General features: G+C 33.9%; 1 protein-coding gene across 3 annotated transcripts in view; it reads left to right on the top strand.

The window, feature by feature from the left end:
* The window catches only part of NAV3 (neuron navigator 3), a gene marked incomplete at both ends in the record, with an annotated part of 410,033 nt that overhangs the window by 352,437 nt on the left and 37,662 nt on the right, over positions 1–19,934 (top strand). For all 3 annotated transcript variants that reach the window (XM_080705150.1, XM_080705149.1, XM_080705148.1), the window contains 2 exons: positions 2,804–2,887; positions 12,767–12,878. In XM_080705150.1, coding sequence (XP_080561276.1) covers positions 2,804–2,887; positions 12,767–12,878 — 196 coding nt within the window. The remainder of the gene's footprint in view (positions 1–2,803; positions 2,888–12,766; positions 12,879–19,934) is intronic.

Raw genomic sequence — 19,934 nt, 5'->3', positions numbered from 1 at the left:
CCACCAAAAAAAAAAAAAAAAAGAAAAATCTACACGATTTAAATTAAAATGTTCTTTAATATCCAGTTATGAAGGGTTTGTGAATAATTTCGAAAACGCAATTGTATAGAGATTAGACACATATTCTAATGATAAATATTTTGTAGTTACTTAGAGCTAGAAATGTTATCAGTATAATTAAAACATATATTTTATAGTTCTGATTGCTTTGCCATATTTTTACTTCCTATTCAATTGATAAAGTATGAAGAAAAAAGTGAAGTAATTTTCTTCTAATATACATATATATACATATATATACACATATATATATATATATATATATATATATACAAACATACATACATACATACATATCACAGTCCTATACTTTATCCATACATTCCTTTCCTTTTTTTTTTTTTTTTGCGTGTCTAGGGATGGAACCCAGGGGCATTCGACCTCCAAGCTACACTCCCTCCCTATTTTTATTCTTTATTTTTTAACAGGGTCTCACTAAGTTGTGGAGGGCATCAGTAGCTGAGGCTGTCCATGAACAGTGATCCTCCGGTCTCAGCCTCCCAAAGGCTGGGATTACAGGTGTGCATCACCACTCCTGGCATATACATTCCTTTTCATTTAAATAATAAAACCTTTTTAGTACTGAGGAGAATCTTTTTTATAATTTAATAAATGATGAATGCTTCTTTCTAGAATATTATCTATTTTGAAAGAAAGCAAGCAGTTTTAAGATGAGATTTTAGTAACTCATTTTATGATCATGGTGGAGGTCGTTTTTGATATTCTAAACTGGTCTCATGGTTAATGTATTACAAATTCACTTATAGGAAAAGTTTATGGCCCAAACTAATGCCTAGTACAGAGCCCATGGACAGATGTCAAAAGCTATGTTAAACAAAATAAAATAGTAACAAAAACATCATGCCATGCATTATAATTATGTATTCTTAAAATAGGCCAAAGTAAAAGATAATGTTTAAGAATGCAAATTTAGATGCAAGAACCATCAAGAAAAGTAAGAAAATAATTAACATAGAAGTTACAGTAGTGGTTACTTTTGGCACAGAAGAAGAAACAATGATGGCAAAGGGGAGAGAGGACTCGTAGGGTCTCAGGATGTCCGGATTTGGCCGATGAGATATGAATTTTTCACTGTGTGATAAGTCACTGAGTTACACATTTTATTTTGCTCAGATTTAAGCATGTGGTTTTCACTAAAAAAGTTAAAAGCAAAATGGCATGTAGCATTATGTTAATTTCTGTAGATAAATACTAAGAGTAATGGAATGACATCCCTTGTCACTGAAAGAATTTTAAACTGCAAGCTATCATTCTTGTTTTAGAGGGATGATAATTTATTTAATCAAATCTGTTAACAAGCCTTCGTGTATATGTGTGTGGTGTGTTGTGTGTATGCGTGTGCATGTGTGCGAGAGAGAGACAGAGACATAGCAAGTGGAAGGGAGGTAAAAGATAGAGTAACAGGATAAAGAGGGGTATGGATGGGTGGAAGTTTAGTGAAAGTAGTCTTCACAAATTGGTTTGTTCTCTGTTGTAGTGTCAAGTAAAGGGAAACAGACCAGAATGAATTCAGGAACAAAGACAGTTTTGTATCATGATGCTTAATGGACAGGACTTGTGCAGTGTGTTACCAGTAATGGAATAAATACCCAGAGACCTGATTACTAGGCCTTTCGTGATCCACTTGACTCTAGGCACCTCAGCCTTCCAACTGTGCTAAAGCTACAAGAAGTATCCAGGTGGAGTGTTCTCACCTCCTTTCCTCAGGAGAAAAGTCTTTCACCAAGGATTACCAAATTTTTCCCATATAGGTTATTGTAGACTTGGGTGTAGGCAATTTTTAGACCCTTTCAAGGGCACAAGAACAATTTGGCAGTTTGAGATCATGTATATACAACTGTACCTCAGCCTGGTGAGAGGCCCAAGCACCTCTTCACACTTAGTATTCATAGATCCCACTTAGTATACTAAGTATTAACACTTGGTAAAAGGACTATCAATAGAAACTTGCCTATATAGAGTAACAAGACTGTCAAATAATTCCAAATCACAGTTGTTAGGGCTGTTAACTATAATATGTATAATTGTCTGAAATCTAAAATAAAACTTTCAATCCATGAAAGCTTATTATATTAAATAAAACATCACTAGCTGGCCTACCTATACTTCCTAAGTTTAAGGGAATAAAAACTAGGGGGAAAGGCTCTTTTATTAAAGAGTTTGGAAAGTGAAGACAACTCTTTGATTCAATTCTTTGTAAGAAGAAAAAGAGGAAAGATAATGCTGTAGCTGTCAGCCATGTCTGACACTTGAAGGAGAGTGTCGTTACAATAGAGGAGCTAACAATATCTTCAAAGGTCATCCTGGAAGTCTAAAAATGAGGAACATTTGTCCATCGACTATTTCAGTGACCTCTTTTTGGGCTTTCTTTCTCAAGACTTGGCAGCTTGGAAACTTATTTCAGTATTTTGGGTGTCAAATCCCTGTGTGGTGTGCAAGTTGGAAGGTATTATTATTATTTGCAAAATACCATTCCCTTTCAGAAGCAGAGCTCACATTGAATGTCAAGAGACTGAAACACTGATTTTAAGAAGCCAGAGTTTGGAAATGAAAGGTGAAGATTTATGTTAAAGGAGAATCATCCCCGAGAGCTCACCGTGATGCTCACAGTACTTAGAGAGTTAGAACACTGGAAAATAAGCATTTTTGTAAAGTGAAGAGTTTTTATTTATCCGCACAAGATTCTGACATTTTAACTCTATTTCTTCTATTTCATTTGCAGGCTCACCTTGTAGCAGCTTTTGAGAAGAGTTTGGGAAATATGACTGGCCGATTGCAAAGTCTAACCATGACAGCAGAACAAAAGGTATGTTCAGGTATTGCCACTGAGGCTTAAAAGGAGAAAGCATATTGCATAGAATGTTCACAGGATATTTAAATAATTCCTGAGAGAAAGCTCCTTAAAATGATACTGGAGAGCATCTATTCTGTAGTATTAGAATAATGAGAGGATAATACCATTGCTTCTCAGATTTTAATTAAAATGCATGATCAGATTAATCCATATTGGAACACACACACACACACACACACACACACACACACACACACACACACACACACACTTCTTTTTATGCAGCCTATTTTACTTCTGACTCAAACTATTAAAAGAAAACCAAATGGTAAAAAAGAGAAACAGTTGTATAAGAGAGAGCTAGAGTATTCTTGGAGCAAATTATCATGCAATTGACAAGAATTACAAGAATTACACTCCATTGAGATTTTTTTTTCCACAAATGCATGGCCTATATACCCAGTAATAAGCCAGGGCTGTAAACTGAGATACCTAGGAAGGATGCTTACAACATATGTTAGAACTTTGTAAAATCAGGGTCTTCAAGTTATAGCATCTGTGACACAGGTATAATCCTGCATATCTTTGGAGTCACAAGAACTAGTTGGCATCTGGGGATCCTGTTTTAGAGTAGTGTTACTTATATCAAAAACTTTAAAATAAATGTGAAGGACCTTATGGCAGAGAAGAAGGGATAATGCAAAGAAAGGAGCAGGATTGTGTTCACAAAGGCAGACCTGTTAAAAAGGTCCTTGATGCAGAGAGAATGTCTGATCATTTTCACTAAGAGGATCAGTCAACTTTCTTTGCTGTAAGTCCAGTGTCTTTAACCTTGTTGTATTGTAGTCAGAGATAGCTGCAGCCTCTGAAATTTATGGAAATTTTCTTTTACAAAAACTGCATAGGTACATAAAGCAGAAAGTACTCATCTAATTCTTAAAGAGATCCACAACCTAAAAAGTTTTGGATATTTTCAGAATCTACAAGGTAAACATCAGCTTTGGAAAACCATCATATATTATCAAATCCTGTAAGTTTATAAAGGTTTTTAAAATATGAGTGAATAGTTCAATTAAAAGAGAATGTCTAAAATCCTTATGTAATTTCCTGGCATCAGTGGCAACTGGTATCCTAGTTTGTTCTCTTATTTCATGGATTTATTTTGCCCATGAAAGAATACTATTGATCCTTTAAGGGTTACTAACAGACTCCTTTTGAGCTCATAAATGTATTTCCTTCCTTCCTCCCTCTCTTCCTCCCTCCCTATCTCCCTTTCTTCCTTCCATTTTCTGTTCACAATGTAACATAAGAACCCAGTAAACAGGACCACTGGCATTTTAGAGCAGCCCGTTGCAAAAGAATATAGACATTGCAGCCCAGTAATCTTGAGTGCAGAGAGAATTAAGTTTCTTTAAAAAAATAAATAAAAGTAGGGATAATAATAAGTACCTAGTAGCATCAGCATGAGGAGTAAGTGGTACTATTATTTTTATGCAACAGGCAGTCAAGAAATGTTACTTTCCCTACATTTTTTTCTTTTCCCTTTGAAACTATAAGATAAAGCAAATTGCTGCTGAGCATATGGCAGACATGTTGCTGGAAATGAAGGTTAGCATTTAAATCTTGATAACTTTAAGAAGTGTAAATTAATAGAAATTTTTGCTTCCTCATATTTTCCTCAACTCATGTATATTTTTAAGTAAATTTTCTCATATAATCTGGCAAAATATTTCAAATGTGACAGTTTATAACGTCTATGACTAATGCCTGAATATTTAAAAATACATTCCCATGATATAAGAATTTTATAATTGTGTGCATAGTATCCATAAATTAACATTGCCAAAGTTTTGAAATGTTTGCAAAATATAAATGATATATATTTCCTTTAACATTTAAGTGAAAGTAAAATCATCCCTCTTCTAGTTATAAACGGTACATACACAATAATGTTGGTAACTAATCTATTAATGTATGATTTATAAATTGATGTTTTCCAAAGTGGATTTTTGGAGCCTATAAAACTACTTGCAATATGATATGCCACAATTAAATGACAGAATTCTAGTGAAACCAGTAAATGAATGTACACAAGATACCCGGTCTTAGAAAATTACTACCTCAAAGGACCAAACAGAATTTCAAGGAACCTAAGACACAAAGAGAGATTGCTTGGTATATTAGTTCTCATTTTCTGACCAGCAGAGAATAATTTAGATTGAAGAGACAAACTTTTTAGCCCTGAATTCAAGGACAAATGTATCAGAAAGGTTCTTAAATTGGGATCATGGAATAACGAAAGATAAAATCACTATTCAGATAGACATTTCTCTAAAAGCTTAGGGCATAACATTTAATCATATTTCAGTAAAGACCTTTAGTGAGCTGAGATAAAAAGGTATATTGCTCTCTGGTGATCCAGCAATCCTAAGAAAAAGCCTCAGGAAGATAGAGCATAGGTTTTAGACTCTGTTCCTGGACTTCAAGGTTCACTTGCCCTTTAGTCATGAATCTATTGAAAATCTACTGTGTAAAAACAAAACAGGATAAGTAATATATGCATCTGTCTCCTATCTCTTTTTTCAGGGTACAGTAAATGAATTTATTGTTTCTTTTTTAATTTTTTAATTTTTTATGTAGATCATATTGAAATTGACATCTATTCAGATTGTGCTTGGTGTCCTCTCCCCCCACTTCCCCTTCCTGCCTGCCAGTTAAGTGAGATCAGCCAAGCACAAAAAGAGAAAGGACATGTGTTTTCTCTGATATGCCCAAACTAGGGATTATTAAGAAAACCAGAGGGACTCCAGATTAATGGAGGAGCTACATGCGAATATGTGCAAAAGTATTTCCTATTTCTGATCTGTATCTCTAGATACAGAAACCTACTAGAATATAAACTCAATGAGAAATATTAAAATGTTTTTTCCATATAATACATGTTACTTATGTATCATAATATCCCTCATGAAGTGGTGGCACATGCTTGTAATCCCAGCGCTTGGGAGGCTGAGACAGGAGGATCACACAGGTTCAAAGCCAGCCTCAGCTACTTAGTGAGGCTCTCAGCAACTTAGTGAGACCCTGTTTCCAAATAAGTACAAAATTGGCCTGGGAGTATAGCTCAGAGGTAGAAAAAACCCTGGGTTCCACCCCTAATAGCACCAAATTAATAATAATATTATCCCTCATGAAGTTTATATTATCTCTATAAAAAGTGTTCATGCATGTATATAACGATATTCCACAGCTGATACAGTCTTCACATAAATGTGTGTATATGTATGTATATAATCTACATGGATTTGATATTCTAACAGCTAGCAGATGATAATAGAAATATAATTAAAATATTGACTTTTAGGTGATTATAAACACATTGGACAAAGCAAAGCTGAGAATGAGACTATTGGGATGGGATGCAAAACTAACACACAAAGAAACAAAGACACTACATGTTCTTAGTCACATACTTACGAAACAGATAAACTAAACTTTGACTCACACCCTAGTCTTCTGGATTCAAAGGATGATTTTTAGCAATCATATGTCATTAATAGCCTGAAACAACATCAAATTTTCTGTTTGATTTACACTTCAAAAATCACTCCCTTGAATAGCATCCTAACAATTTTGTTTCTACAGTGCCAGATAACACTGATTCTTTGCCAAATTTGTGTACCAGAATACTGCTTTATGCACTTATAGCCTGGAAAGAAATAAAAGAAATGCCTGAATAACTCAAAAGGCAGGAAATTATCTATGCCATTAGAAATGGAACAGTGCAATGTCATGAGTGTTCTCAAAGGGAACAAGTGCATCTTCATGCTGTTATGGAGTAGAGATGGCACTGAGGAGCTCCTTGGCATTGGTTGTGAAGAGGATTAATGCAGGGGAAATGTTGGAATGTATTTCAGAGGAAAGAAATGCCTGAGCCTGAACATGAAGAAGGGAAATTATGAGAGATATCACTCAAAGCATTTTGCAAAGCTCAATTTTCTTGCAGAATGCTAGTTGAGAAAGTCTATGATATAAACAATTAAAATAGGAAAAATTCAGCAAATATATTTTACAATAATTTTTACAGAACTACTGCTCAATATCTGTATTTAAGCTTATTAAAGTTGTATTTACTAATATTTAAGCATTTAAAATTCAAGAGGAGGCATTCAAATTAGTTTTCTCTGTCATGCGTGGACAGTTAGAACATATATCATGGTGAACTAAGTTGGTCTTGTTTGAAGACCACAGGACAGAGGAATATTTTCCTGTAAGAGGGAAGAAGCTCAGATATTGACCCTTAGACTGACTAGCCTGAGATTTGCCCATTCTTACTGTTGTGAAACTACTCTTTTGAATAAGTATGTGAACATGACCTTAAACCTTCAAAATAAGGCATTTAATAGCAAATCTATGAAAATAGGTGGCATAGAAAGTAAAAGTTTAGTTGAATGTGGTCTTTACATTAACTCTCCTCATTTTATGTTAAGATATTTGTCATCTGGAAGTGATTTTTTTAAATACATCTCCAAGATCAAATGATTCAGTCAGAAAGAACGCCAAACCATGCTAGTATTATGACACAATATTTGATTATTTTATTTTGAAGCATTTCAAGTGAGATCTTCATAACTACTTCTGCCTCAGAGACATAAAAAAACTGTTCAAAGCGACATAGATGCCATTTAGACTCTTTTTAAGATTTTTTATTGATGCATTATAATTTTACATTATGGTAAGATTTGTTGTTACCTATTTGTACATGCACATAACATAATTAGATTTTCCTGCACAAGAAACTTTCATGGCAAACTGGAGTCTCACATGGTCAGCAGATGTTGGGGCTTCATTATCTTGAATGGTTCCTTGGAGGGTATAGGAGATATCAACAAAATGTGATCTGATCATCTTATTCCCAAGACCTTTTTCAAAATTTCCTGGATCAAATCTTCCCTGTGGTATCTAATGATGAGAGTTGGAATTTGGAAACCACTGAATTGGAGACGCAAACTTTAAATTTATATCCTGATGACATGGAATTTTTTCAGTATTTTTTTTTTTTTTTTTTGGTGGGACTGGGGTTCCTGGAAGCCCTTCTACCTCTGGCCTATGCTCCCAGACCTATTTTTTATATTTTTGTTTGGAAACAGGGTCTCTAAAGTCAGCGCAGCTGGCTTCGAACCTGTGCAATCCTTCTGTCTCTGCCTCCCAAGCGCAGGAATTACAAGCATGCACCACCATGCCTGGCTTAATAGTGATTTTCAAAATTTAAATTTGTTCTCTAGATCACCTTCAAAATAGAGATTATAGGAAAACATTTTAGTCTTTATAATGATATTTATAGTCAGCTATCTGCAGACTTCATTTGTAATTGCAATCTTATCCAAACTCCCCACCATAGGAACAAAAAAAGTGATTCACAATTATGCCTGGAGGCAATGTTGCAATTTCAATGTATTATAGACACCTTAGAAAACATACCCTCAGAATAAATGCAGGCAACTATAATTATAAAGCAGAAGAGAATGAAGAGTAGGAAATGAAGGAAAAGCAATTTCTATATCACAGTCAAGTTCTTAAAGTGCTTTATGTTCATTTCTATAATGCTATTATTCGTAAAGAGAAAGACAAACCTGGCTTTGATGTTATTCAAAGGAGATGATTCTGCTTACTCAGCCATTTTAAGAATTTCTTATAAAATAAGTAATAAAGATTTAGATGTTTTTATATGGCACCCTCTCCCCAAGTGAACAAACACTCTCTTATTGAAAACACTAAAAAGATATATGCAGTAAAATTCAAGTTTTATATTATTCTTTGAAGGGGAAATATATCCATTGAATATAGACTAGAACATTTCACAAAACCATCCTAATGTTGACTGAGATGATAAATCAGGTGAAAAGGCGTAGCCTTCAACAACTACAAAGCTCAAATATATTGAATGGTCTGGAAGCGCACAGAAGGGACCTTCTTGTTTTTTATCTGACAGGAAAATAGAGGTTTCCAATTTATGGAGACCTTTTACCAGGACCTGTAAGGATAGGAAGGATACTTAAAGCAAAAAGAAAGATCATATAGAAAGGCTCAGAGAAAAGAGATGGTTGTAGCTTGAAAAACAAAATGAGAGCAGATCTCATTAACTGAAATAAAATAATAAAATAATAAGGAAGGAATTTTTACAGATATGGAGAGGTAACTAGTTCAAGTTTTAAGAGATTATGTCAACCAATGAAAAATTTCATTATCCTTTTAACTAAAGATGATGGGATGGATTGTTAAGTATTGGCTTACACTTAGAAAATTCTCCTAGAGAACTACTCACACTATATGACCCAGCTATGCCACTCCTGGGTATATTTCCAAATATTTTTCCAAATATGTTTCCAAATTTATTTCCAAATATAGAATATTACCGTGATATATGCATAGCCATGTTTATAATAGCACAATTCACATGAGCCAAACAATGGAACCAGCCTTGGTGTCCATCAACAGATGAAGGGACTATGAAACTGTGGTATATAAACACAATGGGATTTTACTCAGCTATAAAAAAGAACAAAATTATGTCATTTGCAGGAAAATGGATGGAACTAGATAATGTGCTGTAAGATTAGCCAGTCTCAGAAAGTAATGAGTCATGATTTCTCTCATATGTGGAAGCTAGAGAGAGAGTGAAGATCAAAAAGGACTTTAGGTAAATAAGGAGAGATACCAGCAGAATAGTGGAGAGGGATGTGGGGAGGAAGGTGGAAGGAGAAAGGGAAGGCACAATGAAGAAAACAATTTAAACAATCCTAAGATGTGATGTTTCATTACCAATTTCAATATTATGAACTGAAGGAAGCAGAATGTAATCCATAAGAAAACATACCACGGTCTGTATGTATGAATGGTTTATCACACTAAACATTAATGTGATGTGTGGTTATTATATACCCATAAAAGTACATTTAAGAGCCAGGCGTGGTGGTGCAGACCTGTAATTCCAGCATTCAGGAGGCTGAGACAGGATGATCGCAGGTTCACGAATAGCCTCAGCTACTTAGTGAGGCCCTATTCAACCCAGTGAGACCCTGTTTCAAAATAAAGAATAAAAAATAGGGCTGGGTTGTAGCTTGGAGGTAGAAATCCCCTGGGTTCCAACTCTAGTACCACACAAAAAGTATATTTAAAAAAGAGATTACAGCTCAACTAATTTTTCATATATGCGATTATCCCAGGTTACATATAGTAAATACAACTCTTATTATTTTTCCTTTGAGTTTACTGATCCAAGCTAAGTAATAAAGAACCTGCTATATCTGCTGTTTTAAAAATTATAATGTAATCATGTTTCCATGGCATATTAAATACGCTATTCTTAAAATTATATTTTTTGAACATTTCCTTTAAAAAAGTTTCTAAAAAAGATTTCTCTAGAAAAGATTAAAGTTTTGTTTGGTGGTACTGGAGGTGGAACCTAGGGGATTTCTACCTGTGGGCTATACTCCCAGACCTATTTTATATTTTATTTGGAAACAGGGTCTCACTAAGTTGCTGAGAGCCTAAGTAGCTGAAGCTGGATTCGAACCTGTGCAATCCTCCTGTCTCAGCCTCCCAAGTGCAGGGATTATAAGCGTGCACCACCATGCCTGGCAAGATTAAAGTTTTAACACTAAGTAATTTAGCTCAAAATTAAGTTCAACTTTTAGACCTTATTTTTATTTTTCTCTTTTAAAGGTAAAGGCAAATATTTTGATACTTAAACAATAGTACTAGCATAATTAATTTTATATTTAGGATGAAAATCTAATTTTAATTAAAATTTTATATGCAGTCTCATGTTTATGTTATAAAATTAATATTTAAATTATGCAAATTTTTCATTATGCCCTGTTGGTTTCCTTTTGATATATTTCTGGTGAAAGCAGAAGGCATTTCTAGTAAGTATTATGTCTGGGGAATTTATTGTAAATGAAAACACGTTAAGTTTTATTACAATTATCTATATCTGGTTAGGCAGAAGACAGAATATATAAGTTAAGGAAACTGAGAAATCATGAATTGGATTGAATAATTTCCATAAATATAATATTTTTTCTTTATGATTAAACAAGTACAAAATCAAGTACTTGAAAACTCATCTGTAATTTCAGCAATTTGCCTTTGATTTGTTCCTATGAGATTCTTTGACCTATAAACTATTGAAAGTCTATGAAAATGTGGACATAGTGGTGCATGCCTGTAATAACAGTACTTGACAGGCTGAGATAAGAGGATCTCAGGTTCAAAGCTATCCTCTGCAACTTAGAAGTCCTTAGCAAGTAACTGAGACCCTGTTTAAAAATAAAAATAGGGTTTGGCATATAGCTCAGAGGTAGAATGCACATAAACACACTCAGGCACAAACACACACACACACACACACACACACACACACAAGCATGCACATGCACACACAAATCAGTGCGAGCATACATCTAGATTACATCTAGTGAAAATAGATATGTGAGGTGCCAAATATATATTCTAAACTTGCATATCAATTATCATTATCTAAGCTTAATCACCAGACATTCCCATTTATGAAGCAATTTCTTGCAAAAAAAAAAAATCCTAACCTTTTCTTTTTTTCTATATTCTGGGAGACATTAAGTATGGATAAACAATTTACAATGGGATAAAGACCTCAGCCCCAATTCTTTGTCTTTCTGTTAAAAATGCTAGGAAAAGAATATGAGTGACAAATACATTACTAAGGCCTTCCCTCACTATGAGGATGACAGGGATGTAATTTTAAAGATTTCATCACCATATGGGATACCCTTCATTACTGAGCAGCTAATGGAAGGAAATATTATCTGTGCTGAAGCAGCACTCAGCGAATCCATTTTTTATTCATTTTTTTAAAAAAATCTTCCTCATAATGAGCCATTTTTGACAAAATAATTCAATTAAGTAACTGTAAAAGATCAAGCATATGGTACGATATAACTTAAAATTTAGAAATATTTAAAATTATTTTAAATTCAGTGAAAAATATATTTTATAAAAAGTTGATCTCTGAGATATTTTTAAGTAATTTATTAAGGACTGTGTTGCTCTCGACCTGAGTCTCCATACTAGCAATTTTGTTGTATAAAAAATATTGGAATTGTAGATGAATTTGATTTGCCAGAAGAATTTAATAAGATTACATTAAAATCTCTAAAGCACACAATGTACTTAAACATATCGAAGTCAACCACTAAGCCAAGCAAGGGAAGGAGGGACGGGGAGGGAATGGGGTAGGAATTGGGTAGGGGTTAAATCAGTGATGTGTGCATGTAGGTACACACAAGTTTTTTACCCCAATATGATGTATGAATATAATGCACCAATAAAAAATAAAAAAAAAATAGGAGTTAGGGATGAGTTCAGATTTCCCATTTGGATTCGGCAAATTCAGATACGAAATACTTCAAACAAAACTTCAATCTAAAAGCTAAAAATCACTCTTCTATTAAAATCTCATGGTTTCCAGTTGAAGGTAAATGTAGCACAAGGCAATCGTGCAATGCTAGGATCTAAGTATCTCAAGTAATCTTAGTAAGTTTGATATAGAAAATTAATTTATGTGATGATGTCTTTATTATCTTTGTATTGGTCAGCCCTGCATATTATCCATTGACAAAATTAAAGATATTATATTCCTTTTAAGTGACCATAACTAAGAAGAAAACCTAAATTCTTCTTTGGTTAAGAAAGAAGTTGTTCCATACAACTTGACAAGGCCAGCCCAACATCCACATCTCTCAAGAAGTTGGTGTTCATCAAATCAAACCCACTTGATAGTGAACCATGAACAAGGGCATTTTATTTTTTTCCTCTAGATATTAAAGCTTTCAAACTCTGTTTATTCCACAGGAGTCAGAACTTATAGAACTAAGAGAAACCATTGAAATGCTGAAGGCCCAGAACTCTGCTGCCCAGGCTGCCATTCAGGGGGCACTGAATGGTCCCGACCACCCTCCCAAAGGTATAATCAGAAATGTTGCCATTTTTCTTCCAGCACAATAGGCATCTATTTAATTTATTCGTTAAAGTTACTCAGTGGCACGGCCTTTTATAATGAGTAAGGTGAAAGTAATGTGATCAGAGTTTTAGAGTTTGAAAAGAACTTTCACAATTGAATATTTTAAAAACTTAGCCCATTTACTTCTGTAGTCTTACATATACCTCTCTTTATTTGATCTTGTGAAGGTGGAGATGAGGTTGTTGGTTAGTACATGTATATCTGACTTCACTAAAAACTAGCCTAACAATGAGTATGATAATCCAGATATGTACATAACAATGAAATAATTCAATTCATATGCTAATAGACCAAGTAGGGGTCTCTGGAAGCAGTTTCTCCAGGATGCCATAATAAAAGGTAATTTTTCTAGAGGTAATTTTAAAATGATGAGGAAATTGACTAAAAATTGGCCTGCTTTTTAAATAAGTACTTCTGTAGTTTTAAACATTTAAAATACTCCTCTTTGCCACATTGTGTTTTTTTTTTTTAACATAAGTTCTATTTATTTGTGTGCTGGTTCTTTCCAGTAGCACTGAATATGTTCAATTCTCTCCCAGTTTAAAAACCCTTTCCTAAAAACAAAATACCTTATCATCTCTATTTGAAAATTTTCAATGTCTTCAATAACCAATTACTTTACTTACAGGATGCTTAATTAGGTAAAAAATTTAAATTTTATTTTGTAGATATGGAAACAGAGTTTGATATTGCTATCCAATTCCTCTTATTTGAAATATTTACTTTTCCAAATGTTCATAAAATCCTGTGTTTTGGGTTTTTTCCTTCTAGTCCTTTGAAATACCTTTTCAGAGCTATTTTATAGGCTTATTCTTTAGTGTCTGTTTGTCAATAATTGATATCCTGAACTCTCTTCCATTATGAACCTGAACCTTATGGTTCCATACATCCTATCTAAAATCCTATACAATAGGGAATTTCCCTCTTCCCCTCCCTCCCATTCCCCTCAGTTGCATCACCTTATTTGCTCATCTATAATTTCTCCTTCTTAATGTACATGATGTACATACACAAACATATCAAAGTCGATCACTAAGCCAAACCTGAGTAGAAGGGAGGGAAGAGGAAATGGGGAGGGTTTTGGGTAAGGCTAATTGAGTGATGTGTGCATGTATGCCTTTATCTTCTTGTACTCCATTAAAATGTATGACTACAATGTACTAATAAAAATAAAAAAGTAAAAATGTATAAATAAATAAAATAAAGCCCTATACAAATTCCTCTAGTACTCTAGCTACAATTACAATCTCTGTCCTGATAACTGTCTCATCAGTGTCTCTAGTCCTGGCTCATCTCATGAGATTGAGATCTGTGTCCAGCAACCAAATAAGACCATCTTTAGGATATATTTAGGTGTCTTTTTGCACCTTAAACTCTAGTGTGTCTCTACACTATAATTGTCATCTTTCTTAGACCCTCTGTTTCTCAGTAATCCTCTCATATATCCAGAAATCCAGATGTCTTTCATAATTTTGCCCTCTTGATTCAATAAATGAACATGTTTTATAGATGACATATCACTTAAATATCTCTTAGATTTGTTCTCTTTCTTCTCATCCTTCTATCACCACGTATTTATTACTTCTGAACTATGACTGCAAGCTCCTACCTAGCTTTCCTTCTCTTATTTCTATTCCACCTTACACTAGTCTTCAGAGCAAAGCCAGAGTGATCATCTAGAAACCTGTACAGGCACAGGAAGCCCACTGCCTTTAGACTGAAATACACACTCCTTAGTATGACATAATCTCCCTTTACCGGCTTCATTCATTCATTACACCTTAGTGATTGCTAGCTATGTACCAGATGCCGGTCACAACTTTGTTTTGCTCCTTTATTGCGTTATGTCTTGCGTATTTCAGCTCTCCTGAATTTCTTTCCATTGTTCGTAACTTCTTAATTTAGTTTTTGTTTATTCCACTTGGAATGTTCTACTCTGTTAGCTCAGCATAAAAACTTCTGGAAAAACTGAAAGAATTGGCTTAAATATGCCTCCTTGCTCCCTCAATCAGATGAGGTCTCCTAGAAGTAGCTGCACTTCCTGTACTCAAATTGACATTATCTTTTGTGCCTTTAAGGACCGTCTTTCCTGATATATGTAACAAAGGCTGGTTTCTCCATGTTAGTGCCTGTGATGATGCCTGGAAGATAAAAGGAGTTTATTCAAATTTTATAAAAAGAATAACCTCATTAAAATATATAGCTAAATTTAAATGTTAGGGAAATAGTTATATTAAATGAGGTATACTTAAGTTGAAGGATAAACTAGTTTTCTATGGGTTATTTCTGCTAAGAATTTAGCAACTTTCCATGTGGGGGAGTTAATTTATATGCTGCATGGAAAATTACTGCACATTTAAAGCTTATCTTAGAGCTATAATAAAGCGGCTTATGTTCTAAATCTTTGTGTCGTAAATAGGTCCAGAAGGGATTTAAAAATGTTTAATCCTTTTCTTAATACAGCAGAAGTCACTGAAGTGAAACTTTCTGGAAAGGTTCCTTTTATCTTAGGCAACAGGTAGCTTAGTATCTATTGGAATTTAAAAAAAAAACAAAACAGGAATTTCTTTACTCATAAATATGAGAGGGGTAGGGCCTAAGAAGACCAAGATGATTTTATGTTTAAGTTTATCAAGAAATATTAGTTTCTTTTCACATTTTACAACTAGCAAAAGAAAAGGTCACTGGTTTACAGGATATTTAAATTGTATTTCTGAAATAATGAAACTATTAAATTCAGTGAATATGGTTATTTCTATCATGTTGATCTTTGATAATTATATAGAAAATCAGGTGAACTAATTATATAACTTTCCATGGGTTATTCAGGTGACTGGTTGTTTAGCCTGTAAACTTTAATTCTGAAATCATATTTGAATTCAATTTTTGAGATCTTTAAATTATTTTATATAAGCCGGGCATGGTGGCGCACACATGTAATCCCAGCATTTTGGAGGCTGAGATAGGAGGATCACACAGGTTCAAAGCTAGCCTCAGCTAATTAGTGAGGCCCTTTGCAACCCAGTGAAACCCTATTTCAAAATAAAGAATAAAAAATATGGCTGGATTGTAACTCGCAGGTAAAAATGCCCCTGTGTTCCAACTCCAGTACTGAAAAAAATTATTTTATATAAGTTTTTAGCATATTATTCCAAGTATGTAAGAAATACTTAGAATGAGGCACCACTTCACATAAAATCATTAATTTATCTTTTTATTTATTAATTTACCCCTCTGATTTCTCTAAATCTGTTTGTCACATTTATTGATGAAGTCCAACAAATAATAAGTCTATAATAAAAAGTTTATTAATTTACAAATGTGTTAGTATCCGCTTTGCACTTGGCACTGAATTCCACTTGAATACAAGGATAAAATTGAATGACTCACTTTCCAAATGGCTCACAATTTGCTACAATGAAAGGTAAATGTATATACGTACATATATACACATTTATAAGTATATATGTATTCATATATATATGTTTATATGTACTCATATATACATATTAAACATTAGACACAAAATATATACTTTATCACACATTAGACACAAAATATATACTTTATATATATGAACATAATTTATATGTACACACAAAACCATAAGCACCATAATCATTTTAAGGCTGAAAGTTGAAAGTATGGAAACTTTTACTTTTATTTTTCCAAATATACTGTTTTTCTCGAAGTCACTACCTCTGTTTATTTTTCCAAATATACTGTTATTTTTTAAGTTACTAACTCTCTTTAAACATAGAATAATTTGCCTTAAGGAATATCAAGTAAAGCTGGAGACATGAGGCCTTGGGTTTAATCTCTAGCACCTCAATAAAAAAGTACCAAGTGTAATTCAGTAATCTCTCTTTTCTCTCTCTCTCTCTCTCTCTCTCTCTCTCTCTCTCTCTCTCTCTCTCTCTCTCTGTATGTGCATGTATAATTACTGTAAGTAAATATATTTTAGACATAATTGTATGTAGCCAGATATGGTGGTGAGACAGAAGGATCTCATGTTTGCAGCCAGCCTCAGGTACTTAGTGAGGTCCTCCACAACTTAGTGAGACCCTGTTTCAAAATAAAAAATAGGCCTGGGGGTGTAGCTCAGAGGTAGAATGCAGCTAGGTTCTATCCCTGGTACTGAGAAAGAAAGAAAGAAAGAGAAAGAAAGAAAGAAAGAAAGAAAGAAAGAAAGAAAGAAAGAAAGAAAGAAAGAAAGAAAGACATAGTCCTATATAAAGTTTACAATAAATATATTAAGCAACTACATGTTCATTGCCTAGGTATTCCTCACCTACATATTCATTGCCAACAACTCCTGCATGCCTGCTCTGTACAAGACCCTGGGAATAGGTAGGAATAATAAACAAAATAGGGATGGTGTTTTTCTCTTTTGTCTATTAGTCTAGTAAAAGAGCAGAAAATAAATGATTGTGTGTGATCACTGAGGTAGCTGAGTACATGTGCCAAAATAGTTCTAAATCCTAAGATGTAAAATAAAAGGGTGCCACGGGGCGGGTGGGGAGTGTGCGAGAGAACCTGTTGCCATTGGGTAGTCAGGAAACGCTGTCCACAGTAGCAACCTTCAAGGGGAGAGTCAAAGCATAGTGTGAGATCATATTGTAAGTGCTGCGGGGAGCTTCCCAGGAGGCCCTCGACGCACTAAAGAGATTCAGGCTTTTATGGAACTGATATAAAGAAGATAATAAGCAAAGGAGGAAAAAAATAGAACATGGCTGGAAAGATAAGTACTGACCAGAATATTGAGAGATTTGGGGCCACATTACTTGAGAGTTGGAGGTTTTCTTACTCTTATTAAAACTGAAGTCTGTTCAAAGATTTTAAGTCAGGGAGTGGTGATGAATTTTATTTTTCTGAAAAGATTTGTCTAGTTCTGGTTTACAGAGCGGTTTGAAGGTGACTGAGTTGGGTGGCAAATTCCTACTGTAGAGCGAGCCAGTGAGGTTGCATGAGTCAGGCAGTGGTAGTGCAGAGGGTGTGAGCGGAAAACTAACAAGTGAACGGCTATAGAACTGAAAACTACAATTTTAAAAATAGGCCATTCCAGTTATATGGATTATTGAAATGCATTGCTTAATCATTCTTTACTAGTTCTATCCTGCCCCACATACTGAATAAAATTCACTAGAATGAAATTTTTAGAGAAAATTAAAATGTATTACCTAGTTTTTTTTTTTTTTTAAATTGTAAGTTCGGTGTGGTGGTACACGCTTGTAATCCCAGCATTTGGGAGGCTGAGACGGGAGGATCGTGGTTCAAGGACAGCCCCAGCTACTTAGTGAGGCTCTTTGCAACTCAGTAAGACCCTGTTTCAGAATAAAGAAGAAAAAAATATAGGGCTGGAGTTATAGCTCAAAGGTACAGTGCCCCTCGGTTCCATCCCCAGTACTGAAAAAAAAAATGGAATTATTAAAGAAGTCAGATACAATATAGTATTAATTCTGGATATAATTTTAAAAACTCAAAATTTCTAACACATATCTACTTTCTTTATGAAAGTTAATTATTAAGGAAAAGCCATCACATGCTTCATCTTACTTAAAATCAAAGCAAATAGCCAACTGCAGGAAATTTAAAACACAGACACCTACAGAGAATCTTTACTTATTCATTTAATGTCCATGTTAGTTGATTAAGAAAGAGTAGGCTTCTTTACTGCTGAATCAAACAGCACACAGAAATACCTTGGTTTTAGTTTTGAGATTGATAGTATTTTCTCATGTGAAAATACTGAATATTCTCATCATTTTTTAAAAGTAATTTTAAGAGACCAAACGTTTTAGGAATTTTGAGAAATAGCTCTACTTGTTTCCCCTACAAATTTATCAACATGGTTACTTTACTGGAAAAATTAAGGCATTTATGGCTATGTATTTGTGAAAGCCTGAGTGTGGATATTTATGTATATGCATATATATGCATGTGTGTGTGTGTGTATGCGTGTGTCTGTTTTCTCACATACATAATGAATGTATCTATCTATACATATCACATATCTACACATATACGCTAGTTGACTGTAAGTAGGTAAAGTTTCAATTTAAGTTTTAATTTTAATAGCTACAAATAAGGCTATTAATATGAATAAATAGCTACCTTAAGATTATTCATTACAAATGGTGTTGTCTTCAAGATATCTTGTATAGCTGGAGAAGCATTATATGCTTTTTGGAAATAAAACAGGACCATCTTACATGGCAAGTAGCACAATAGATAGCAGAATCAGTCTAGTTCTGAGATTGGCTTCAAAACCATTTAGCTATATGACCATGTAAAAATTATATTTAGTTATTAGATTCATTTCATTGGTTTACTTTAAGAATAAATTATGTATCAATATTAGTGTTACTCTTCTAAACCATGGACAGGGTGTGAGGAGATGCTGGGAGTATTGTGCTGTATTCCATAGGCTTTCTGTTTAATTACAAATTCAACCTACCAGACTCTGAGTGTCTTCCCCCCATCACCTCTTTGACCTTGGTCAAGTTACTTAACTTCTCTGCACTTCAATTTCCTCATCTGTGAGCTGATGTGCTTACTTGACTTCCAGGGTTTGTTTTGGTATGTGGTATGATTCAATGAAATGGAAATTTAATGTATTTGGCTTTGGTACTTTATTCAAAGCACAAATATTAAAAAGAATTAATTATTATCCTATTATGAGTTTCCATTTTTTCCATGGAACTAATCATTTGGAATAAATCATTTTGGATGTGCTGTTTAATCCAGGTATTGAGTAGAAATCACTTAGCATAGCATTTCGTTTTTGGACACAACTCAGAACTCATTAAACCACTAGTGCTACAGCCTCATCTAAAATTCCTGTTGAATTTTAATGTAGATAAATCAGTTAATTAAAGCAAATACAGTTGTACTTTATTAAACTTACAAGACCCAAACTGCCCTGAAATGATCAGTATAAAGCTTGTTGAATTATTAGAGAACTTCTCAGAAATTCTAAAACTTATTTGTTCAAAATGA

The sequence above is a fragment of the Muscardinus avellanarius genome, assembly GCF_963383645.1.
Source record: "Muscardinus avellanarius genome assembly, chromosome: 11".
Classification (NCBI taxonomy): Eukaryota; Metazoa; Chordata; class Mammalia; order Rodentia; family Gliridae; genus Muscardinus; species Muscardinus avellanarius.
The sequence above is the reverse complement of the archived record's forward strand: the minus strand, read 5'-3'. Positions and strand labels throughout refer to the sequence as shown.